Below are 25,897 nucleotides of genomic sequence, written 5' to 3' on the forward strand. Positions count from 1 at the left end.
GGCAGGTGCAGGAAAATCACACCATACTGTTAAGTCTTCTGGAGGAAAGTAGCATTTGCCAGTTCCCACGGTGTAAGTACTCTCAGTGTGGCCGTTTTCAAGCTACTGATGTACAGACACTGAACATGGATTTCGGAAGAGATGTACCTAGTTGAATCTTGTGAGCTCCTGTGAGGAATCTCCAGCCCTCTGCTATGAGAAGGCCACAAGGGTGGGGGTGGCTCCAGGCTCACTGCCTCACCCCTGTTTCCAATAGAGTTCCCCTGCTAATCTATTTCATTTGAGTTCATTTGGGCTCTAGCTAAGATTTTAACTGATGACTGAGTTTAGTAGCTCATTGTAGGATGCCCAAAACAAAACTAACAGATACTGGGGTAGCGCCCCCGCTCAACACGCATATACACACACACCCCACTACCACCCAGCAGCAAACATCCCTGGCCCCCTGGCCCCTGCAGAGCAAAGCTGGCATTCTTTAGAAAGCTCTCCAAGGGTGTCACCGGGCAACCCCACCCACCTTCCCAGTCCCTACTCACTCCTTCCGACAATGATGGCAACAAGAGTTAACTATTAGACTGGTGTTTGCTGTGGCCCAGGAGCTGTTCTGAGCACAGACTGTCATACCTTAAACCAGGGAAGTACTCTTTGAGGGGGGCACAACAGTGAGCCCCACTTTATAGATGACGAGGCTCAGGCTGCACCAGGCAACCCGAGCACCTTTCCCCGTTGCCAGAGCATCTCGTGAACTTCCACAGGCCCCAGGGCAGCTCCTGCCGTTTGTGCCTTGAGGGTCTATCTGTGACCACCTCCACGTCTCGCACACCTAGTGCAGTACCTGGTGTGCACTAAATATTGGGTAAATTATTAATGAAGGAAAACAGAAATGAAGTATATTTAATCACGAGCACCACAGAATAAAATAATTTAAAATAAAAACCCGTGGCCCATCTGCCCGTCGCAGGAACAGCTGCATTTGCCACAGCAAACACCGCATGAGGGCATGTTCTGGATACACACAGCAGATGGGAAACTTTGGGAATAAGATGTAAATGCTTGCAAACAGTCCAAAATAAACTGACTGAGTCTTTAACTTAAACTTGGCTTGGACCTTTCCTGAGAAAGTAAAACCAGGTTTTTGTAGGTATAAACGTATCTCCCTTAGAAAAAAGAAGAGAGGGGTTGAAAGTGTTTGAGGTTATCAGTCGTTCCTCTGTGCGTGCGTTCCTGTAAACTCTTGAAGGAAGTGGGTTTGAATCCCTCCAGGCATCAGCGTGTGCGGCATGTGGAGGTAAGGATGTTCTGTCTCTTCCCCAGGTCTCATCATGCTCATTGGCTGGTTGCAAGGGAAACAGCTGCTGAATATGTTCACGATTGGGGTCAGGTAAGGGTGCTGTGGCTGCCCCTTGCCTTGCCAGGGTGGTGATGGGCTCTGAGCCCTTCCCTGCAGCAAGAGAAGGTGGGGAGGCTGCAGAACAGGAAGGGTTGGGGAAGGTGCCACCCCATCACTCAAACTCCAGCCTCCCAATAGCACGTTCTCCGACAGGTACAGAGTGCCTGGGGAATGCCTGCAAAATGAGTGATGACATATAATCCGGGGGGCCCTTTTGTATTAGGCTGTTCTTGCATTGCTAAAAAGAAAATACCTGAGGCTTGGTAATTTATCAGGAAGAGGTTTAATTGGCCCACGGTTGTACAGGCTGTACAGGAAGCGTGGTGTCTGCTCAGCTTCTGAGGAGGCTCCAGGAAGTTTCCAATCAAGGTGGAAGGGGAAGGGGGAGCAGGCATGTCACATGGCAAGAGTGGGGGCAGGAGAGCAGGGGGGGTGGGGGGGTTGCCACATGCTTTGAAACAATCAGATCTCTCAGGAGCTCACTCTAGCAAGAACGGCTCGAAGGAGATGGCGCTAAACCATTCATGAGGGACCCACCCCATCATCCCATCTCCTCCCACCTCCAACATTGTGGCTTCTGTTTCAACATGAGGTTTGGGTGGGGACACACATTCAAACTGTATCAGCTTTCTTGTCACTCCTTGCCTGTGGGTTTGGGTCTTCTTTCTGGCTAAGAGCAAGGACCCCAGAGACAGCCTACCTCTGTTTAAATTCTGCACTTTGCCACTTGCTGGTTTTGTGACCTCTGGCAAGTTTCTCAGCTCTCTGTGCTTCGGTTTCCCCCTCTCAAAAACGGAAATGCTCATGTACCCTCTCCTTGGGCGACTGTTTGGATTAAAGGAGTTAGTCCATGCAAGCGCACACATTATTACTAGTTTAGAACTCGATCCAAGCCCTTGTTTTACAGAGGAGGCGATCAGAGAGGCAATGGATGTGGAGCCCAAGGCCACACGAGGATGGCAGGGCTGGGAGTCATTATCACTTGATGATGCTAACCCAAGGGGACCCGCCCTTCTTCTGTGTAGTCATCCCAAGCCTCTGGGTCCTGTTGACCGAGACAGGGAGAGGCACGGGCAGCCCAGCATCGTGCAGCGGTGTGATTTCGTCGGTAGTTCTTCCGTGGCTATTTACCAAGGGCAAGGGAAGCAGAGGGCTGGGGATTGTCACTCACTGGGTATGTCCCATTGGAAGGAAGGCTAGGGGCTATTCCAGGACAGAGAGGAATCAACCCATGTCTAGGCTCACATCAGGCCCAGTGGTTCCCGGACGGTAACGCACATGCAGCTGCTGTCTGCAAGATGCTTTTAGGTGACGTGTGGAAAATTATTGTGGTGTCTGTTCTTATGTATATATATGTAATTAATACATCACACCCATGATGTAAACAAACTTAGATGTCCGTCAGCTCATGAAAGAATAAACAACGTAGGTACAGTGGAATATTTTTCAGCCACAGAAAGGAATCAAGTACTGATTGATACTGCAACATGGATTAATGTTGAACCTGTTTTGCTAGGTGAAAGAAGCCAGTTGCACATATTGTATGATTTTATTTATATAAAATATTCAAAAATAGGTCAATCAGCCAGGTGTGATGGCTCATACCTGTAATCCTAGCACTTTGGGAGGCCAAGGCAGACGATCACCTGAGGTCAGGAGTTCTAGACCAGTCTGGCCAACATGGTGAAACCCTGTCTCTACTAAAAATACAAAAATTAAATAGCTGTGGTGGCAGGCGCTTATAATCCCAGCTACTCGGGAGGCTGAGGCAGAGGAATCACTTGAGCCCGGGAGGCGGAGTTTGCAGTGAGCCTGCGCCGTTGCACTCCAGCCTGGGTGACAGAGCAAAACTCCATCTCGAGAAGAAAAAAAGGGAGGTAGAAAGGGATGGACTGGAAGAGGTGGCCGGGGAGGGTTTTGGGTGGAGAGTTGAGTCAGGAGATGAGCAGGAAGGGTGTACCAGGCAGGGGGAACAGCACAGGCAAAGGTTTGGTGGTGGGAACATGTCTGAGGGCCGCTGCAGGGGACCACAGCTGAGCTCTGTGACCAGAACGAGAACATGGAGTCGCCTAGATCATGGGGAAACTCACAGCTCCTTCTCCTATTCCTAACCTCATCATCAGAGCGTTTCCCAGTATGCCACGCCAGGCCGTCTCTGTGACACTTTGGAAGCAGAGAGCTGAAAAGTGTTGGCCACCCTTGATTTAGAGGCTGAAGGACGTGGGAGGTGGGAGCCCCAGCTTATTACAGAAGCGGGGGCTGGGAGGAGGGGGCACTGGAGCAGGACGCTGAGCTGTACTGGGGCCGGTGGGGTTTGAGGCATTGGAAGGGTACCTGCAGAAGTAGGCACTGGAGAGCCGAGGTCTCAGGCTGAGCTGAAGAAGGGGAAGGTCCCTGAGACAGCCTGGTAAACCGGGATGTCCACTCCCCCAACTCGGGGCTGGGCGGGGCCTGAGACTCACATTTCTTTTTTTATTATTTCAATAGGTTTTTGGGGAACAGGTGGCGTTTTGTTACATGAATACGTTCTTTAGTGGTGATTTCTGAGATTTTCATGCACCCATCACCTGAGCAGTCTACACTGCACCCAATGTGTTCAGACTCACCTTTCTTTTGTTTGCTTTTTTTTTTTAATAAGTTCTAGGACACATGTGCAGAACGTGCAGGTTTGTTACATAGGTATACATGTGCCATGGTGGTTTGCTGCACCTGTCAACCCATCATGTAGGTTTTAAGCCCCACATGCATTAGGCATTTGGCCTAATGCTCTCCCTCCCCTTTCCCCCCACCCTTCCGACAGGCCCTGGTGTGTGATGTCCGCCGCCCTGTGTCCAAGTGTTCTCATTGTTCAACTCTCACTTAGGAGCGAGAACATGCAGTGTTGGCTTGCTTATTTTTGAGATGGAGTCTCGCTCTGTCCAGGCTGGAGTGCAGTGGTGTGATCTTGGCTCACTGCAACCTTCACCTCCTGGGTTCAAGCGAGTCTCCTGCCTCAGCCTCCCAAGTAGATGGGATTACAGGTGCCCGCCACCACGCCCAGCTAATTTTTATATTTTTAGTAGAGACGAGGTTTCACCATGTTGGCCAGGCTCGTGTCGAACTCCTGACCTCAGGCGATCCTCCTGCCTCTGCCTTCCAAAGTGCTGGGATTACAGGCGTGAGCCACTGCGCCTGGCTGAGACTCACATTTCTAACAAGCTCTCAAGGGTGCTGACATAGCTGGTCCAGGGAGCACCCTCTGAACGTGAGGCTGTGATTCGACACTGAGCCCCCAGAGCGGGCTCCAGCAAGAACAGGACCAGGGAAGAGGCCAAGACACCTGAACAGCATTCTCAGGTGACTGAGCCTTTGGAGGCAGGGGTGGTGGCAGGGAGGGAGACATGTGAGCCTCAAGGAAGCTGCCAGAGAACACAGGACTCTCAGAAGACAGAATGCTTAAAAACTCCCCTAAATAGGCTGGGCACAGTGGCTCACACCTGTAATCCTAGCACTTTGAGAGGCTGAGGCGAGAGGATACCTTGAGCCCAGGAGTTTGAGACCAGCCTACACAACATACTGAGACCCTGTCTGTGCAAAAACAAATGTTTTTTAATTAGCCAGGTGTGGTGGTGCAAGCTTGTAGTCCCAACTACTCGGGAAGCTGAGGTGGGAGGATCACTTGAGCCTGGGAAGTCAAGGTTGCAGTGAGCCATGATCTCATCACTGCACTCCAGCCTAGGCAACAGAGACAGACCCTATCTAAAAAAAAAAAAAATGAGAAAAAAAAACCTCCTGTAGATCACGAGGTCAGGAGTTCGAGACCAGCCTGGCCAAAACGGTGAAACCCCATCTCTACTAAAAATGCAAAAATTAGCTGGGCATGGTGGCACAGGCCTGTAGTCCCAGCTACTCAGGAGGCTGAGGCAGGAGAATCGCTTGAACCCGGGAGGCGGAGGTTGCAGTGAGCTGAGATCACACCACTGCACTCCAGCCTGGACAACAGAGATTCCATCTCAAAACACAACAACAACAAAAAACCCTCCTGCAAATAATGGTGCATCCCATCCCTGTCTTACAAGCCATGAAAAGTTTCATGAGCCAAGAAAGACTATTAAATATTTCCAGGAGAAAAAGCAAGAGAGGCTTTTCTGCGCCCAAGCCCCAAATCGCCCGATTCTCTCCCCACGCTGTACTATTGGTCACTTCTGGTTTCTTGTCCTAACCTCCCTTGCAACACAGGCTTCCTGCTTGATCCACGCGAGTGGACTTGCACGTGGGAGAACTGTTCCCCCTCTCATTTGTGATTTTGAAAGGGTGAGGTTTTTCAGTTTTAGTGCCAGATTAAAGCCACCCAAAACCACTGAAACAGAAGACGGAAACGGCAGCTTAGCCAGCGGAGATTTTCCAAAATAAGTAAAATGAGAGAATCATTTTTTTAAAACTTTAAGAACTTTTTTAAAATGAATTCCTGGGCCAGGCGCAGTGGCTCATGCCTGTAATCCCAGCACTTGAGAGGCTGAGGCAGGTGGATCATGGATCATGAGGTCAAGAGATCAAGATCATCTTGGCCAACATTGTGAAACCCCATCTCTACTAAACATACAAAACTTAGCCAGGCGTGGTGGTGGGCACCTTGTAGTCCCAGCTACTCGGGAGGCTGAGGCAGGAGGATCACTTGAACCCTGGAGGCAGAGGTTGCAGGGAGCTGAGACTGTACCGCTGCACTCCAGCCTGACAACAGAGCGAGACTCTGTCTCAAAAAAAAAAAACAAACAAACGAATTCCCTATATGTTAAGTGACATTTAAGATGATCCAAGGCACTTGCTTTTCCTGGTCCATTCTAATCAATTTTTGTTTTGTTTTTGTTTTTTTGAGGTGAAGTCTCGCTCTGTTACCCAGGCTGGAGTGCTGTGATGTGATCTTGGCTCACTGCAAGCTCCGCCTCCTGGGTTCACGCGATTCTCCTGCCTCAGCCTCCCTGAGTAGCTGAGACTACAGGTGCCTGCTACCACACCTGGCTAATTTTTGTATTTTGGTAGAGACGAGTTTCACCATGTTGGCCAGGCTCAAGTGATCCAGCGTTTCAAAGTGCTGGGAATGCAGGTGTGAGCCACCACACCCGGCCTGTTCTAATCTTTATTAGCTTGCGGATTAATTCTTTATTATGATGAATTCATCCAGGTAATACAAAGATGCCCTTCCCCTGCCATATGGGATGAAAGTCCCCGTCATAACCCTCCACAAATGTTTGCTTAGCTGGGCTTCACAGCCTGTGCCATAAAACCTTCGCCATAAAGCGAAGCCTTCTGGCTGTCACTGTAGAAACCGGGCACAGCCCCTTGATCAAATTCTATAATCTTGGTTTATTTAACTTGTCCCTGCCTGTTCCGTTGTCCCTGGGTGAAAGGTCACCATTCACAACCATTCTATTCAAACTGCCTGTTTTGTCATTGGAATTTGTTGCCAACATTTAACGTACCATCTTTCTTTGATTCTGAGATGTACATTCTTTTTCACATTCCAACTCCCCTGAAATCAGACCACTTCTAATAAGCGATGTAATTAGAAAGCATGGTGTTACTGATAAATTGGCCGTGTTTATTCTTTTCTGAGCACTACACAAAATAATGGTGCCCTTCACAATCAACTGTGTCTTCGCTCTGATGAATTATGGTCTCCCTGTGTGACCCTGGCTGAATGGATTCTCACCAAGTGTTCTGCCTATCAGCCAACCCAGGTGGAGTGTCCCTGTGTGCTAGGCCAGCGCAGGCCTAAGCATTGTTATACCCACTTCTTCATGCAGCAACTATTTACTGTATACCTCCTTGCTCTGCTGGATTTTCTAATGCAGAGGATAAAAACCGCCACTTGGCCAGGCTTGGCGCCTCATGCATCTAATCCCAGCACTTGGGAATGCTGAAGTGGGAGGATCACTTGAGCCCGGAAGTTCAAGACCAGCCTGGGTAACACAGTGAAACTTTGTTTCTACAAATAATTTTTTAAATTAGGAAGTAAAAAATAGTGGTGCATGCCTGTGTCCCAGCTACCAGGGAGGCGGAGGCTGGAGGATTGCTTGAGTCCAGGCGGTCAAGGCTGCAGTGAGTCTTGGTGGCAACACTGCACTCCAGCCTGGGCAACAGAACAAGAACCCGTCTCAAAAAAACAAAAAACAGGCGAAGCACAGTGGCTCATGCCTGTAATCCCACCTCTTTGGGAGGCCGAGGCAAGTGAATCACTTGAGGTCACGGGTTCAAGACCAGCCTGGCCAACATGGTGAAACCCCTTCTCTACTAAAAATTCAAAAATTAGCCAGGTGTGGTGGCACATGCCTGTAATTCCAGATATATGGGAGGCTAAGGCAGGAGAATTGCTTGAAGCTGGGGGGTGGATGTTGCAGTGAGCTGAGATTGCACCACCGCACTCCAGCCTGGGCGACAGAGTGAGACTCCATCACAAACAAACCCAGCCACCCTTGTGTGAGATATAGCCAGAAAATATGTTTTGTTTCAACTGTATTTTTTTCATTGGAATTTGTTGCCAATATCTAAAAATTGGGAGTTTGCATGAAAAAGATCCTGGGTTTCCAGCTTCTCTTGGGGAGCGTGGGAGGCCCGGCAGCACTGTGCATTGCTGTCGTCCCTGGTGATTTGGTGGTGGCTCTTCTTTTAGAGGAGGGCCTGGGCTCTGGGATCGCCCCGTGGTCTCGTTCCCACTGGCCAATTTCACGTATTTCCTGGGCAGCCTGGACCCGGGGCCTGGACCGGGGGTGTGTTCAGGGGCTTCTGCAGGGTTCCTGGCCTTGGCTGTGGCTGGGCTGCAGGTGTGGCGAGAGACAGTGGCTCCCTTCTCCCAGGACGTTTCTGGTGTCTCAGATAACAGAAATTCCACATCACTTCTAGTCCTCTAAATAGTCTCTTTCTAGAAATTGTACAGACTGGTTCCATGCAATGACAGCACTTGGAGCTCCATTTAAGTCATATCCTCCCCACCACTCAGCCTGGCCTTGGGTGGAGGTTTGATGGGGAGGATCTGGCCAGCCTCCCTCACCTGCTCAAAATCTCTCCTCCCCTCCCCGTCGCCAGCCAAAGTCTGCCCTTCCTTCCTTCCTTCCTTCCTTCCTTCCTTCCTTTTCTTTCTTTCTCTTTCTTTCTTTCTTTCTTTCTTTCTTTCTTTCTTTCTTTCTTTCTTTCTTTCTTTCTTTCTTTCTCTTTCCTTCCTTCCTTCCTTCTTTCCTTCTTTCCTTCCTTCCTTCTTCTTTCCTTCTTTCCCTCTTCTTTCCTTCTTTCTTTCTTTCCTTCTTTCCTTCTTTCTTTCTTTTCTTTTCTTTTCTTTCTTCTTTCTTGACATAATTTCACTCTTGTCACCCAGGCTGGAGTACAGTGGTGTGATCTCAGCTCACCACAACCTCCACCTCCCGGGTTCAAGCGATTCTCCTGCCTCAGCCTCCTGAGTAGCTGAGATTACAGGCATGTGCCACCACACCCGGCTAATTTTGTATTTTTAGTAGAGACAGGGTTTTTCCATATTGGTCAGGCTGGTCTTGAACTCCTGACCTCAGGTGATCTGGCCGCCTCGGTCTCCCAAAGTGCTGGGATTACAGGCATGAGCCACCACACCCGGCCTTTTTCTTTCTTAAACGTCTTTATTGAGATATAATTCACATATCATATAATTCATCCATTTAAAGCATATAATTTAATGGTTTTTAGTGTATTCACAGATATATACAGCCATCACCACAGTCCATTTTAGAACATTTTATTTTATTTTATATTTATTTGAGACAGGGTCTTACTCTGTTATGCAGGCCGTAGCACAGTGACGTGATCACGGCCCACTGCAGCCTCAGCCTTGACCTCCCAGGCTCAAGCGATCCTCCCACCTCAGCCTCCTGAGTAGCTGGAATTATAGGTGCACACTGCCACACCCAGCTAATTTATATATATATATATATATTTTTTTTTTTTTGGTAGAAATAAAAACATATTGCCCAGGCTGGTCTCGAACTCTTGAGCTCAAATGATCTGCCAGTGTGATCCTCCCAAAGTGCTGGTATTACAGGTTTGAGTTACTGTGCCTGACCTTAGAAGATTTTGTTTTTTCTTTTGAGATGGAGTCTCACCCTGTCGCCAGGCTGGAGTGCAATGGCACAGTCTCGACTCACTGCAACCTCCGCCTCCCAGGTTCAAGTGACTGTCCTGTCTCAGCCTCCTGAGTACCTGGGATTACAGGTGCATGCCACCACACCCAGCTAATTTTTATATTTTTAGTAGAGACGGGGTTTCACCATGTTGGCCAGGTTGGTCTCAAACTCCTGACCTCAGGTGATCTGCCCGCCTGGGCTTCCCAAAGTGCTGGGATTACAGGTGTGAGCCATCACCCCCGGCCTAGAACATTTGCTTATCGCCTCAAAAAGAAACACTATGCCCTTTAGCTATCACTCTACATTCCCGCCTGTGCCCACATCCCAGTCCTAAGCAATCTTTCTTTCTGTGTAGGTTTCCCTATTCTGAACATCCCTTATGAGTGGACTCACGCACTGAGTGGCCTTCTGTGTCTGGCTTCTTCCACTCAGCAGCACATTTTCCGGGCTCATCCACGTGGTGGCGTGTGCCAGTGCCTCATTCCTTTCTATGGCTGAAGGGTATTCTGCTGCATAGATAGACCACATTTGACTCATCCATTTGTTCACTGATGGACATGTGGGTTGTCATGGTTTCTTCATGTTTATTTTTACATTTTTTAAAGGAAAATTTCAAGCATGTACCAAAGCAGAGAGGATGATAAAGTGAACACTATGTAGCCACTACCCAGCTTCAACAGAGGCCCACTTGCAAACACTCTTGCCCTATCTACAGCCCACCCCTGGCCATGTCAAACTGGACACCAGGCACCAGGCGTCATACCTTTCCACCACGTCAGGAGTGTGGGATGTGTGTCCATTCGGCCCTGATGTTGTGGAGTCTCAGCCAAAAGGGGCAGAAGGAGCCTCTTCCACACATCCTGTCACCTGTTGACACACCCAGGGAAGGGGCATCCGTGTGCTGTAGCCCCAGTCTCATTGCCAAGACAGCATCTCACTGGCTCAGCTTGGGTCACACGCTCCCCTCAAATGCAGTCAACCTGGTTATAGGGGAGTGGGGTCGCACCATACGGGGAGAGTTGGAGGGGTAAGAAAGAAGTGAGCAGATACCCTGAAACAGATTCACACAGTAGGCAAGAGCGTCGCTGTGGCTCTTCACCTCCCCTGACCTGGACTTCCTTGTCTGGCTTCCTCACAGGAAGTGTCTACACCACTACGCTCATGGAAAGTGAAATTCAAGGGACCCATGAGGGCCCTTGGAACTGAAAACTCTTACTCCCACTTATTGTCTGATTCTGGGAGTTCCTTTCATGGGACCCCAAGCCTTTTCTAATAAATGAGAATAATGTAAATACAAGATACTTTTAAAGAGGCAAAACAGCTGACAGACTAATTCACACTAAGGTGCAGATGACTGACAGGCTAGGTCCCTTCCCAAGAGCAGGGTCTGCAGGGGAGGACTCAGGACAACGGGTGCTGAAGGAGGAGGCAGGTGCACCTTAGGATTGGGAAGGGAGAATAGAACCAGGACGCTGGGGACACCTAAGACAAGCTTCACCAGCCAAAGCATTGCCAGCCCCAGCTGAGAGTCACACACTCCTTAAGGAGGGGATTCATTTGCCCTTTCGCTCCAGCCTGGCTGTGGCGGCCATTCCCGAGGGTCTGCCCATCGTCGTCATGGTAACGCTGGTCCTGGGAGTGCTGCGGATGGCCAAGAAGCGGGTCATCGTGAAAAAGTTACCCATCGTGGAGACGTTAGGTGAGGGACTCCGGCCGGTGGAATTATCACGTGTGGAATTGAATGGGGGCTTGGCTGTCGGGGCAATCCAGCCTGGGGGTTTCACAAGCCTGAGGGTGGCGACTTTTCTAGACACTGATGTTTGTTGTGCCAGGTTGCTGCAGTGTTCTCTGTTCTGATAAGACGGGTACTCTGACTGCCAACGAAATGACAGTGACCCAGCTTGTAACGTCAGATGGGCTTCATGCCGAGGTGAGTCCCAGAGGAATTTACAGGCCTTAAAGATGCACCGAGCCAGGCTGTCTCCTTTCTAGATAAAGCACACAGTGTCTTCCAGAACACAATAAGGAAGAAAGAAATTGAGGTCATCTTACAATCTCCTTGCTAACATGCCTGATTTTCTTTTTAATCGTCCCATACTTCCTTTCAAAAGACGACCAATTTAAGGTAGCCTCCTTTTTTCGTTACTTATTAATTGTAAGCACATTTCAAAATTTAACAGCTAGAAAAAAAGTTCCATACCTTCCATGATAAACTAACCATGATTAGTCCATTTGTGGTTTTTTTGTTTGTTTTTGAGAGACAGAGTCTCGCTCTGTCACCCAGGCTAGAGTGCAGTGGCTTGATCTTGGCTCACTGCAACCTTCACTTCTTGGGTTCAAGCGACTCTCCTGCCTCAGTTTCCCAAGTAGCTGGGACTACAGGCACGCCCACCATGCCCAGCTAATTTTTGTATTTTCTAGCAGAGATGGGGTTTCACTAGATGTTGGCCAAGCTGGTCTCATACTCCTGACCTCAGGTGATCCACCGGCCTTGGCCTCCCAGAGTGCTGGGATTACAGATGTGAGCTACCATGCCCAGACTGTTTTGTTTTTTAAGACAGGGTCTTGCCGTGTTGCCCAGGTTGCAGTGCAGTGGTGCAATCATGGTTCACTGCAGCCTCTAACTTCTGGGCTCAAGGGATCCTCCCACCTCAGCCTCCCAAGTCCCCTCGTGTTTTTCAGTGTCTTCTGTGTGCTTGGCTCAGTTGGAAGCTCCCTGAAGGTGCAATTTTTTATCCTGATATCTTTTCTACAAAACTGGCCAAAGCAAGGGGTGAACAAATGATTGCCCATGGGCCAGTGCTTGTTTGAAAATAAAGTTTTCTTGGTGTACCGCCTCACCCATTTGTGTACATGTTGCCAATGGCTGCTTTCATGCCTCAGTGTGCCGCAACGGCAGAGCTGAGTAGCCACGACAACCTTGGAAATAGGCTGCAAAGGCTAACACATTTGCCCGCCCCTGTTCTTAGAATATAAGCACTCTTCTATGCTAGTTCTTAGTTTTCTTAACCATCACTTGTACTGGCTGCAGAGTGTCCCACTGAGTAAACTTGCTGCAGTTTACTAATGCCTGGCACTGTGTCCATCAGTGACGTATCCGATTCATCAGTAATCTTTCAGAGAACATCTTCATACTGAAAGCCCTGTCCACGTTTAGGATTATGTCCTTGGAATGAATCCCCAGGACAGGGATTGTGGGCCCACCGGGGGAGCATGTTTTTGACTCTTGGCAACACCCTTTCTTCTGCCTCGCCCTGCAGGTCAGCGGAGTTGGGTATGACGGTCGAGGGACTGTGTGTCTTCTACCATCCAAGGAAGTCATTAAGGAATTTTCCAATGTCTCAGTAGGAAAGTTAGTGGAGGTAGGTGTCAAAAGCACCACGGGGGCAATAGGCATTTACACTGGGGCTTCTGGGGCTTTTCTCTGAAAAGGGAAACAGTCATTGGACTTACTGGTTCTTGACAATGACTGGACCACCCAGGGGTGAGGCTGTCATAGCACTGAAAAAATGGCCCCAAAACTGATGGAGACATCAGAGGTAAGAGGAGAGCTAGGCTGGGCACAGTGGCTCATGCCTATTGTGCCAGCACTTTGGGAGGCCAAGACAGGAGAATCACTTGAGGCCAGGAGTTTGAGACCACCCTGGGCAACATAGTGAGATGCTGTTTGTATTATTTTTTTAAAACAATATTTTAAAAGAAGAGCTAGAATTCTCTATTCTAATCACTGCCCACTGGGAGGGCTCTAAGGAGACTCCTGCACAGAGACGTGCCTGATGAATGGTAAAAAATGAGCCTGTGATGAATTTCTCCTATTGCTATAAGCGAGCGTGTGATAAATTTCCCCTATTACTTAGCCTGTGATAATGCTCCCCTGTTGCTGTGATGAGTCCTGCAATCCGAGTTGTACTCACCCTTTCACAGGGGCTCACTCCTCCCCACATAGCACCCTTCCTCATCTGTACAGTTCAGTGAGCGCCACTTGCAGAGGACCTGCCTCCAGGGGCCACTTCACTATCACAGCGAACGCTGTCTCAGTTTTTCAGATTAAAAAACAAAAATATGGCCAGGCGTGGTGGTTCATGCCTTTTACCCCAGTACTTTGGAAGTCCAAGGCAGGTGAATCACCTGAGGTCAGGAGTTCAAGACCAGCCTGGCCAACATGATGAAACCCCATCTCTACTAAAAAATATAAAAATTAGCCAGGCATGGTGGCGCACACCTGTAGTCCCAGCTGCTCAGGAGCCTGAGACAGGAGAATTGCCTTGAACCAGGGAGGCAGAGGTTGCAGTGAGCTGAGGTCATGCCACTGCACTCCAACCTGGTGACAGAGTGAGACTCTGTCTCGAATGAATGAATGAATGAATGAATGATGAAACAAAAATATGCAAAACTAGTAAGTAACAATAAAAAAGAAAAGAAATGGGCAGAGAAGTAATGTGAGTGTCCAGGCTCACCAGGCTGGGACGGAAGGGCGCCGGGAATCCCGCTCTTTCTGCTTGTCTCTTGTTCATTTTTTAAATATTTATTTTTAAATTGAGACAGAAGTCATCTACCATGAATGCACCCCATTAAAGTGCACAATTCAGTGGTTTCATTATGCTCACAAGTTGTACAACCATCGCCACCGTCTAGAACACTTTGTCACCCCAAGTGGAAACGCCATCATCCCCATTACAGGTCACTCCCTGTCACCTGCCTCATCACCACCCGTCCACCTGCCTCCCTGCTGGGTTCCCTCATGGTGGCTTTGTGGGAACCACCATTCAGCACAGCCAAGAAACAGTCACGGTGCTCCTTTTAAAAAGCCAGGACGCTGGGCTGTTTTGAAGAGCAAGTCTCGTCCCTACAGCCCCAGCTATCAAACTGGGAAAAGCCCACAGTGTCTAACTTTTTCATGAGCCCAGTACTAACTACAGACGTTGGGATAATCCCCTTTTAGGCGGGCTGTGTCGCCAACAATGCAGTCATCAGAAAGAACGCCGTGATGGGACAGCCCACCGAGGGTGCCCTGATGGCCCTGGCAATGAAGGTAGGATGTCCTGGGGTGTCTGTGTGGGCAATTCTTCCACTCGGGGCTGGATTCATTGGTAGAAAGCCAGCTCCTGTCTGAGCTAACAGGACTAGGGATGTTAGGTAATCATGGAAGAAAATGGCCCAAGCTGGCCGTGGGCCATCTGTTGGTGGTAGAGGAGGTGAGCTCTGAGATTCCACGGGACTTCAGAAAGTTCTGCAGGTCTCTAATCCCTCCTCCAGCGATTCCAAAAGAGTCCTAAGAGCTCCCTGTGGTTCAGGCCCTGGTCGGGTGTTGGGGCGACAGACAGCGGAACGAGACTCCCTGTGCATCCAACATGACCCTGTGCTCACCGAGGCACCATTGCGGGGGGGCTGGTTCCTGGGAATGCATTCCAGTGACTCTGGGGCTCAGCGTTACATCCTGGGCTCTGTGGCTGTGCAGGGTTACCCCAGGTCATTCTGTGCCCAGCGTCATGTACCAAGTGGCTGCTTGCAGTGTGGAGGGGATGGATGGGGGCTGATGGGGGTCTGCTGCGCTCTGTGCACAAGTTAGCAGAAGGAAAGGCAGAAAAACATGGGCTGGGAATGCAGGTGACAAGAAAGCAAGAAAAGAGGACAAAGGACATGGGAAAGGAGGGGCTGGAAGAGGTTAAAAGGAGGGAGCAAAGGAAGGAGGAAGATGGCCCCAGTCAGCTCCCACGTCTGTTTCCATGGCCCCTTGGCCTGGATCCCTCCTCTTCAGCCACAGCCGGGGCTCCCCTGGACACTGCGGGAGCTCCTCTCCCCCGCCTGCCCCGTGCTTTCTGTGGTATGACTTGTCTCTGACTCGGGTCTGATCAGACCCCTCTCCATCAAGGTCAAGGGAAAAGCCTGACTCAAGGTGCTCATCTGCCAGCACTGACCCCTTGCTGCCACCCAGCCTGGCCCCTGCACTCACCCCCCTTCCTGCTTCCTCCTGGACTTTGACTGCTCCTGCCTGTCCTCACTGGCGAGCACCGACTTTCTCTTCAAGTTCACTCCAGTTTCCATCCCAGCAGACACCTCTTCTCACCCCGGGCTCACTTCACTGCTTTCTGTTATCAACTTACCTGTCCCTCCCTCCAGTGCAAGACTCCGACCTCCCACACGGCTGCCTTCCCGAAGCTGGTGCTGGGTGCGGGGGAGGTGGTTGCCCTCTCATAAGCCCCTGTGACAGGAGATCAGTCGTTTTTCCCCAGTGTAAGAGCATTGGGAAGTCATTACAGGCTGAGTGCAGTGACTCAAATCCCAGCACTTTAAGAGGCTAAGGTGGGAGGATCACTCAAGGCCAAGAGTTTGAGACCAGCCTGGGCAACATAGCAAAACCCCATCTCTACAAAAAATATAAAAGTTAGCTGGGCGTGGTGGTGCATGGCTGTGGTCCCAGCTACTCAGGAGGTGAGGTGGGAGGATCCCTTGAGCCCAGGAGTCTGTGGCTGCAGTGAGCTATGATCATACCACTGCACTCCAGTCTAGATGGCAGAGTGAGATCCTGCCTCAAAAATCAAAAAGGCTGGGCATGGCAGCTCACACCTGTAATCGCAACACTTTGGGAGGCCAAGGTGGACGGATCACCTGAGGTTAGGAGTTTGAGACCAGCCTGGCCAACATGGCGAAACCCCATCTCTACTAAAAATATAAAAATTAAGTGGGCATGGTGGTGCACACCTGTAATCCCAGCTACTCGGGAAGCTGAAGCAGGAGAATTGCTTGAACCTGGGAGGTGGAGGTTGTAGTGAGCCGAGATCACACCATTGCACTCCAGCCTGGGCGACAGAGCAAGACTTTGTCTCAAAAAAGCAAACAGAAATCATGACATCCTATGATTTTCCTTCCATTCACAGAAGATGACGATCCTCTCTGCAGCGTCTGTAATAGTGAACGGAGCTCATTTCCCGTTTTAAAATAGTGCTGAGTCTGCTCCATTCAACAACTCCTTGATGCCCAGAAGGGAAGGTGCCGGCCTGACTGTCTGGCAGGAATGACACCCATGTGTCACCCTGCTCCCGCCACCAGCCGCCCCTGCAGCCTAGAGAGGAGAGAGGTTCCAGAACCTAGAAGCTGGGAGATTTCCTTAATGTGTCATGATTTTCCTCTTTCCTGGGGCCTGGCTTAAGATTTTAGAATACAGAATAAACACTGGCTGGCACGTAGGAAGTGACAGGCATGGGGCAAGCACTTCGTGGTTCTTACTTGTCTCTCCTGCTCTAAACGGCACTGAGACCAGGCCAGTGGTTCCCAACTTTTCTTCCATTATTGCTCCTGGATTAGGGTCCTGAAATAAAGCACCACTGGCTGGTGATTTAGAGTAACCAAAACACACTGAAACACAGCTCTGTGGGCCAGAAGTTGAAATCAAGGTGTGAGCAGGGCCAGGCTCCATCTTCCAGCTTCTGGGTGTCACCGGCAGCCCCGGGCATTCCTTGACTCGCACACACATGCCTGCCTTGGCTTCTCACACCAAGCTCTGCCTCCGTCATGAGGTGCTCCCTGCCATGGCTCCACGCAGCATTTTCCTCCTCTTCTTTTTTTTGTATTTGAGACAGAGTCTTGCTCTGTTGCCCAAGCTGGAGTGCAGTGGCTTGATCTCGGCTTACTGCAATCTCCGCCTCCCAGGTTCAAGCAATTCTCCTGCCTCAGCCTCCCGAGTAGCTGGGACTATAGGCTCCCGCCACTATGCCTGGCTAACTTTTTGTATTTTTAGTAGAGACAGGGTTTCACCATGTTAGGATGGTCTTGATCTCCTGACCTTGTGATCCGCCTGCCTTGACCTCCCAAAGTGCTGGGATTACAGGCATGAGCCCCTGCACCCAGCCTTCCTCCTCTTAGATCCAGTCATGTTGGCTTAGGGCCAACCCTAATAGCCTCAAATTGACGATATCTGCAGAGGCCCTATTCCAAATCAGGTCACATTCAGAGGTTCCGGGGTTAGGGCTTCAACATATCTTTTGTGGGGTACAATTCAACCCCACTAAGGAGAAGTTTTAGGCATTTTTCCCTAATCACCCCACTCCCTCCCCGTGAAATGTAATACTGCAGATAGACTGTGTTGTACGCGTATCTGCACTTTCTACATAAAAGGAGTAGCTTTTTGTGCCCCTGCTGCACCCCATTTTCACCCCCTGTGGGGCAGTGGGATGCATGGGTCATGGCTGGTTTACACTTGGGGAAACTGAGATTCTGAGTTGTCATGTCACTAATCCAAAAGCCATCAAAGAGCAACAAAGGGCCGGGCTGGCAAGGACCCAGGCTTGGACGCAGGGCTGGCGAGGACCCCAGGCTGTGGACGCAGGGCTGGCGAGGACCCCAGGCTTGGACGCAGGGCTGGCGAGGACCCCAGACTTGGACGCAGGGCTGGCGAGGACCCCAGGCTGTGGACAGCAGGGCTGGCGAGGACCCCAGGCTGTGGACAGCAGGGCTGCCTTGCTGACTCTGGGGGTTCCTTTTGAGAAATTGCTACACCTTCAAGTCTGAAATGTTCCTTCCGGCAGAAGCACTGCAGGTTTGTTTCTAAGCAGATTTCAGATAGAAGCTGTTGCAAAGACCATCGGGTCTACCCTGCAGCCAAGAGAAGAGACTTTCTTTTTCTCTAGGTGGGACATTCCATTTTTTCCACATAGAAAAAATGGCCTTTTTTCTGTGTGCTAAATGCTTGGATTTCTTATCTCCCAGAGGTGGTTTGAACAGTGAATAATTTAAATGGACTGAGCGTTGTATAGAGATTGGCTTCAGATGACTCACTAAAAATGTGCATTTTATTATTCCAGATGGACTTAAGTGATATTAAAAATTCATACATAAGAAAAAAAGAGATTCCATTCAGTTCAGAGCAGAAGTGGATGGCGGTGAAATGCAGTCTGAAGACTGAGGTGAGCCCTTTGAATCTTCAGCCTCTTCTCTCTTTCCGCCCAGGCCCACACCCAGAAATCAAGCAAAATGCGGACTTCAAGGATAATTTGAAAGTTCCTGGCTGCTTCTGTGACATTCCAAATACATGGAAAAACCTAATCACCATCAAACCTTTGATTCTCTTGGGTCTGCTTCTGGCTTTTTGTTTAAAACAGAAGTTCTCACAGCAGGGTCCCCGGAGTAGCCGCGGTTATATCACACGAGAATTTATTAGAAATGCAGATCTCAGGTTCCATGCCAGACCTCCTGAGGCGGATGGTCCAGGGATGGGACCCAGTAACCTTCGTTTTCTGCAGATTCTGATGCAGGTGCAAATGTTGACATTTACCAGCCTGTAATCCACTGACTAAAGCCCTGCTGCTAACACCAGTTGCCAACTTGCCAGTCCTCTCTTTGCAGCCCTGTGCTAAGTTTTTTATACTTCTTAGCTCCTCTTCCTGTCGTACCGGGAAGCAAATCCTTCAGTACGGAAGGCATGTCTGGGCGGTGCCTCAGCGTGTGCACACATGGTGTTCCTGACTAGAGGAACACATACCAAGCTGTGGCCACCCCGGGTGGACATTACAGCTGATTTTTTAAATTTTCTTTTCAGATTTGTGGTGACTTTTCAGATTTTCATTAAAAGCTATTTTTTTAAGTTTTTGTTGCCTTCTACCTTTTTCTCCACCCCTCCTCTTCCTTCTCACTCTTTCTAGAATCTACCGTGTCTGCCCATGCAGATTGCTCAGCTCCCACTCAGGGCTGTGGGCAGCTTGGCCAGCTCATGCCAGGCCCTTGTACATTTCAGGGGCTTAGAAGGGATTATGGATTTTCAAAAAACTTTTAGACCTTTACATCTTTTTCCCTGCAAGGCAATGGTAATATTTTTCATTGAAAAAGTATAGAAATATGACATAAAAATGAAAACTTTTTTCATTCCACCCCTCTTCCCTCCCTGCCCACCACCCACCCAGCGGTAATTCTGTTTTAAGTCTGGGATGGAGCACTGTAGATTCTAAATATGCAAATGACAACATCTGCATGGTATTTTCAAAACAAGGTCACTGTTTATAGTGTTAGTAATTTACTTTTCCCCCCTAAGATTTTCTTTTAATATTGTGTCTTAGATGCCTGTGTTGGTTAATATAAGCTTGTTATAGTAACATATTAATTATATAATATGTAATATAATTATATAAGTTAATATATTATTATATAATATAGAATATACATATAAATAATATAATGTAATATACATATAATTAATATTATATTAACTTATAACAGTGTTATATTAACACTGTGCACCCACGTGAGCCAGGTAGGTCCAGTAGTGAGGCTGGGGATACAGTGTGACTTTCACTGACCCAGGGCCTCCCCACGTGGAGCTTACAGTCTACATATTTGTCATGACAGAGCTTAACAAAAACACAGGAAAAATGATCACCTACTCACGTGGGTTCACTATGACAAGCCAAGTGCTGGGGGTGGGTACAAAATAGACTTAGTGATGCCCTAGGGAGGCAACAGTCTAACAGAAATATTCCCAGTTAATCACCCCCCAAAGGCATAGTCCAAGCTGGGATGATTCCTCCCATGCATGCAACATACAAGACGCTCTGAGTGACTGTAACAAGGGAACTGAAAAAAGAACAAGGGTGGTACAGGTTGAAGATTGACCTTGTTCTTTCTCTGGATTGCAAAACATTCCATGGATGGGATTCCGGAACTTAGCGAACCTGTCCAGCACCTGTGAACAGCACCAGCCCACTATAAATAACTCCACTGCCAACGTCCCTGTGTGTGTCTTTGTAACCTTGTGCAGAGTGGGGTGATGGTTACTATGAACTAAGGCTTCCAGTGGTAGTGGATTTCTTCCCTTTGTCTTTTCTAAGGATCAGGAAGACATTTACTTCATGAAGGGGGCCTTGGAAGAGGTGATCCGCTACTGCACCATGTACAACAACGGAGGCATCCCCCTGCCGCTGACACCCCAGCAGAGGTCATTCTGCCTGCAGGAAGAGAAGAGGATGGGGTCCCTCGGTCTGCGGGGTCAGTGCCTGTGGCCCCAGCCCAGAGCTTTAAGCTTGCATGTAACATTGACTTTTAAGTGCATTCAGGCAGGATTCCCAGTCAAGGAGGTCACCTGTCCCAAGGAGTCAGACAGCATGCTGACAGCAACGACGCGTGCTTGGAACCTGATGGTCCCATGAAAGGCAGGCCCCCACCTCATCCCAGTTCCTCAGTGACCCCTGTTAATCCCCAGAAGAGGGGGACCCTCCCTTGCTGAGTTTCCTAAGGCAGGTGAATGGGCTGCACCCCAAACATTGATTTTCCCAATAGGTCTTTCTGCTCATTGCCTCTTGTCGGGAAAACCCGAAGCTCTTTTCAGTCAAGGAATATATTTTCTCCCTTGGCCATTTTCAAATTTCTGCAGCAGAGCCAGTGCCTTCCCTGATGGGCTGAACATTAAAGCTCACATTTCCCCTGGTGTCATTTGTCACCCTAGCCAGGTACAGAGGAAGCGTTTAGAAGCGCTGCTGGGCGCTGGTGTTCCCTTGCGGGGAGGTGAGAGGTGCTGGGCTGGCCTTATTGGCTCAGGAGCCTTGGTTTTCCCCTTCGGGGAACAGCGTTTGTAGGTTGCTGGCAAGTTTGCTCACAGGTGTACAGAGCGAGACTCTTGTGGCTTTCTGGGGCACGGTGAAGCCAGCGCCGAGCATGTGTCCCCTCTTCCTGAGTGAGGGGAGCATTCCCCAAAGCACGGGCACTTTGCCTCCCAAATGGTTTGTGTAGCGCTGGGTCTACAATAGGCCCACAGGTAAATACTGTGCCTCAGTTTCCCCATATGCATAAGGAAGGCACGAGAGTAGTGACTTCACTGATTGCTGTAAGGATTGGAAGAGACGGTGGATCCCGTCTTAGCTTGCCCTGGGCCTTGACTCTGTTTCGGTGGCAGAGAAGCCAGGCCCAGCTCCTGCGAGCTGGGTGATCTGAGAGGGGCTGGTGTAAGAAGGTCCTTTTCACCTCACTGACACCAGAGACGGAGCTGTGGCATCCCTCCTGCACAGTGGAGGGATTGGGAGAAAACCTGGCACGTGGGTGGCAGCTGCTTTCGTCATGGTTGATAGGACCAAGCCCTTCAGTAGCTCCCTGTTCTGGTCACATCGCGCCTCTGCTGACAATGAAACGGCTCACTTAAGAGTGGACACGTGAGTAAGTAAACATCCCACGTGGTCCTGGCCTCTAAATCTGCTCCTGGCACTTGGGCCCCACCTGCGTGCCGGGCACCATGAAGTGCCTGTGTGAGGCCACGCCCTGAATCCCACCGGGCAGCAGAGCTAGCCCGGGTGACAGCCCGGCCTAGTGCAGCCAGTGCCTTCGCCCGGATGTCTGCTGCTGCAGCGCATGAGGACGCGTTCCAGGGGCTTGCTCCAGACTTTGGGGGAGAGCGTCATGAGAATGGGTCAGTGGCAGAGGAACAGTGAGACCTTTTCCTGTGTCCCCCAGTCCACACGCGGGTCCTTTTGTGTTTACAAATGAGCTTGTCTCCCACCTGTGGCTGGGAAAGCTGCCACCTGGGAACTGGCCTTAGAGAAGGCCTGTGCATTTTCCCAACCCGTGTCTGGTCTGAGAAGAGAAGGGATGTTATTCCTCAGCAGGTGACCGTGAACTGATGCCTGCTGCCTGGCAGGCCTGGGGCAGTGCCCGGGTGACTTAGAGAAGCCCCAACCTGCTAGATCCCCTGGAGTGATTGCTGTGAGGATTGGCAGAGTCAGTGAATCCTGTCTTGGGTTCTGAGACCCCCCACCCCACACACATCCAGGGGAAGATGACAAACCCCACGGAGCGGGAAGGAGAGTCGGGGTGAGGGGAGCACAGAGGCAGGAGTGAGGACCTCTGGGGACAGAGGGCTGCCAGGTGGCCACTAGAAGCAGGGGATGCTCCTGCTTCTACTTTGGTGGGTGGGGGGGCATTGGAAAAGGGAAGGAAGAGCAGCAGTGTCATCGGTGCAGGAGGGATGCCAGCCCTGTCTTTGGTGTCAGTGAGGTGAAAAGTCCACCACCCCCTCTGAGATCACCCGGTTGGCAGGAGCTGGGCCTGGTTTCTTTGCCACCAAAAGAGAGTCACGGCCCAGGGCAAGCTCACAGCAAGCTCACAGCTCAAGCCCTCAGCTGGGTCACTCCCCTGTCAATTTTTCTTAACCTCTGTGCAGCTCCCCTACGTCTGTCTGCTGGCAATGAAAAAATGAGTTAGCACAGAGCAAATGAGAGCAAGAACTGTCAGAAATGTCCTGTCCTACTCCACCTCACATGGCCCTTTCTGGGCCAGCTCAAACAGGTTTCTGTGGCCACTTTTGTTGGGAAGTGGGGTGGGTCTTATACCATGAGTGGTATATTAGTCTGTTTTCATGCTGCTGGTAAAGACAGACCTGAGACTGGGTAATCTGTAAAGAAAAAGAGGTTGAATGGACTCACAGTTCCACATGGCTGGGGAGGCCTCGCAGTCACGGTGAAGGTGAAAGGCACGCCTTACATGGCGGCCGCCAAGAGAGAATGAGAGCCAAGCTGAAGGGCAAACGCCTCATAAAATCATCAGATCTCATGGGACGAATTCACTGCCACAGAACAGTATGGGAAACCACCCCTGTGATTCAATTATCTCTCACTCGGTCTGTCCCACAACCCGTGGCAATTATGGGAGCTGCAATTCAAGATGAGATTTGGGTGGGGACACAGTCAAACCCTATCAAGCGGACAGCAGTGGTATTTTCTGCCACACGGCTGTTTCTGGCTCCCCTCTCCATCTGGTGTGCATCTGCGTAGGCCTGAGAGCCGCTGCAGGCATCTCTGTCCTCCCTTTCAGTCTAGGGACTTGATGCCTGAGCCTTCCGCAGACCGAGGAGGATCTGGGCCATGGTGGGGGCTGGCTGGGGACTAACAAAGGGTTGGGCACGTTGCCTCACACCTGTCATCCCAGCACTTTGGGAGGCTGAGGTGGACGGATCACCTGAGGTCAGGAGTTTGAGACCAGCCTGGCCAACATGGTGAAACCCCATCTCTACCGAAAATACAAAAATCAGCCGGGTCTGGTGGCACACACTTGTAAGCCCAGCTACTCAGGAGGCTGAGGCAGGAGAATTGTTTGAACCCGGGAGGTGGAGGTTGCAGTGAGCCGAGAGTACACCACTGCACTCCAGCCTGGGCAACAAGAACAAAACTCCCTCTAAACAAAACAAAACGAAAAAACAGAAACAACAAAAACAGATGGCCCCTGAGCCCCCGGTGATCCCTCCTTACTCCTCCTCTTTCCTCAGTTCTGGCTCTGGCTTCTGGGCCCGAGCTGGGGCGGCTGACATTTCTGGGTCTCGTTGGCATCATTGACCCTCCAAGAGTTGGCGTGAAGGAAGCAGTTCAGGTCCTCTCCGAGTCTGGCGTGTCCGTGAAGATGATAACAGGAGATGCTCTGGAGACGGCCTTGGCCATAGGTAACCGGGACATGGTCAGGGGTGAGGACGAAAGGACCCATCCATCCTTTACAATGGGGGGCTGCAACCAAAGGGAAGCCTCAGCAAACTTGGTCAAGAGTGCTCACACCTAGCCCTGTGGGCTTAGAAAAGACGCTGAGTATTCGTGGGCCAGCATTCCAATTTCCGAGGTGTTTCCTGTTTCTGAAATGTTGGCAGGTTCTGCAAAAGGGGAAAAGTCCTCATGGATACTGAGGACCCACTGTGTGTCAGGGGCTTTTCATCCACTGTCTTCACAGGCAGCATCATGGCCATGCACAGTTTCAGTCTGCCTCTGCCTTTAGCTGTGTACCCCTGGCAAACCATTGAACCACTCTGACCCTCAGTCTTCATCAGTACAGGGCTAGCAGCCCTCTTCCTCTAGTTACTTTTTTTTTTTTTTTTTGAGATGGAATCTTGTTCTGTTGCCCAGGCTGGAGTGCAGTGGCACAATCTCAGCTCACTGCAGCCTCTGCCTCCTGGGTTCAAGCAATTCTCCTGCCTCAGCCTCCTGAGTAGCTGGGATTACAGGCACCTGCCACCATGCCCAGCTAATTTTTTGTATTTTAGTAATGATGGGGTTTCACTGTGTTGCCCAGGCTGGTCTTGAACTCCTGACCTCAGGGAATCCGCCTGCCTTGGCCTCCGAAAGTGCTGGGATTACAGGCATGAGCCACTGCGCCCAGCCCCTCTAGTTACTATTATATGGGTTGTCACAGCCTGGGGCTGTGAAAAGGTTCATGGGCTTTGGAATCAGAGCCGTGTTGGGTGCCAGTGTTACTCCTTACCAGCTGTGTGTCCTCAGCAAAGTCACTTGTGTTTCCTCACCTTTAAAGTGGGGATAATAAGGCATTTGGTGTAAGTTAATCCTGTGGATAGAACCAAGGCCACGCAGCATAGTAGGTCCTCAGTAAAGGGTCTCCAGCATGGTTTTATTCTTGGTATTCCCCATGGCCAAGGTAGGGCCGGGAGTGAGGGGTGGGGACAGGGGCCTCGGAACAGACCCTCACAACAGGTTCTCCTGAAGGAAGAAACATCAGCCTGTGCAACGGGAAGCTGAAAGCCATGTCTGGGGAGGAGGTGGACAGCATGGAGAAGGGCGAGCTGGCCAACCGCGTGGGGAAGGTGGGTCCCCGGAGGCAAGGCTGGCAGCGGGGCTGGGTCACAGCTCTGAAATCTGATTCTTCGCCTTCCCTGTCTCCATGTCCAGGTGTCCGTGTTCTTCAGGACCAGCCCAAAGCACAAGCTGAAAATCATCAAGGTTCGCTGGGTGAGGCGGGCACAGGCTGCGCTGCTGGGGCCGGGCCAGAGATACCGTGGCTCGAGGAGCTCATGCGTCTGTCGGGTGACAGTGCAGGGCCCGGCCGTGGCTTCCTTCTCTAGGTCCGGGGCAGCTGCCCCAGGGCTTACCTTTTCATAGCCAGGGGGAGGGGAAGAGGATGAGCAGGGGCACATGGGCAGCTCTCTTGGAGAGGACGAGGCTCTGAAGTTGCCAGCGTCACTTGCGCTCACAGCCCCTTGGCGAGAACGCAGTCATGGGCCCAGGTTTAGCTGCAGGGGATGCTGGGAAGTGTCATTTCTAGCTGGGTGGACACGAGCCCCACTAAACCTGGGGATCCTTTTGAGGAGGAGGGGAGAACTGGGGGACCCTTGCCACATACACTGAAAACTGGGAACTGTAATTGGATAATGCAAAGGGAAAAACTACAACAGAAGCTGTCTTTTTCGTTTTTTTTTTTTTTCTTTGTGGGAGGTCGGGGTGGGGTGGGTTGGAGGTACGGAGTCTCGCTCTGTCACCTAGACTGGAGTGCAGTGGCACAATCTCGGCTTGCTTCAACCTCTGCCTCCCAGGGTCAAGCGATTCTCCTGTCTCAGCCTCCCGTGTAGCTGGGATTATGGCCTGCACCACCACACCCGGCTAATTTTTGTATTTTTAGTAGAGACAGGGTTTCGCCATGT

The 25,897-nt window shown here is 50.4% G+C and overlaps 1 protein-coding gene across 2 annotated transcripts in view; it reads left to right on the plus strand.

The window, feature by feature from the left end:
• Nucleotides 1–25,897, plus strand: part of ATP2C2 (ATPase secretory pathway Ca2+ transporting 2) — a 94,167-nt gene that overhangs the window by 54,503 nt on the left and 13,767 nt on the right. For both annotated transcript variants that reach the window (XM_007994225.3, XM_007994226.3), the window contains exons 11-20: nucleotides 1,315–1,381; nucleotides 11,088–11,212; nucleotides 11,346–11,443; nucleotides 12,774–12,875; nucleotides 14,456–14,545; nucleotides 18,315–18,416; nucleotides 20,331–20,487; nucleotides 23,750–23,920; nucleotides 24,966–25,063; nucleotides 25,149–25,199. In XM_007994225.3, the coding sequence (XP_007992416.3) occupies nucleotides 1,315–1,381; nucleotides 11,088–11,212; nucleotides 11,346–11,443; nucleotides 12,774–12,875; nucleotides 14,456–14,545; nucleotides 18,315–18,416; nucleotides 20,331–20,487; nucleotides 23,750–23,920; nucleotides 24,966–25,063; nucleotides 25,149–25,199 (1,061 nt within the window). The remainder of the gene's footprint in view (nucleotides 1–1,314; nucleotides 1,382–11,087; nucleotides 11,213–11,345; nucleotides 11,444–12,773; nucleotides 12,876–14,455; nucleotides 14,546–18,314; nucleotides 18,417–20,330; nucleotides 20,488–23,749; nucleotides 23,921–24,965; nucleotides 25,064–25,148; nucleotides 25,200–25,897) is intronic.

The sequence above is a fragment of the Chlorocebus sabaeus genome, chromosome 5, assembly GCF_047675955.1.
Source record: "Chlorocebus sabaeus isolate Y175 chromosome 5, mChlSab1.0.hap1, whole genome shotgun sequence".
Taxonomy (NCBI): Eukaryota; Metazoa; Chordata; class Mammalia; order Primates; family Cercopithecidae; genus Chlorocebus; species Chlorocebus sabaeus.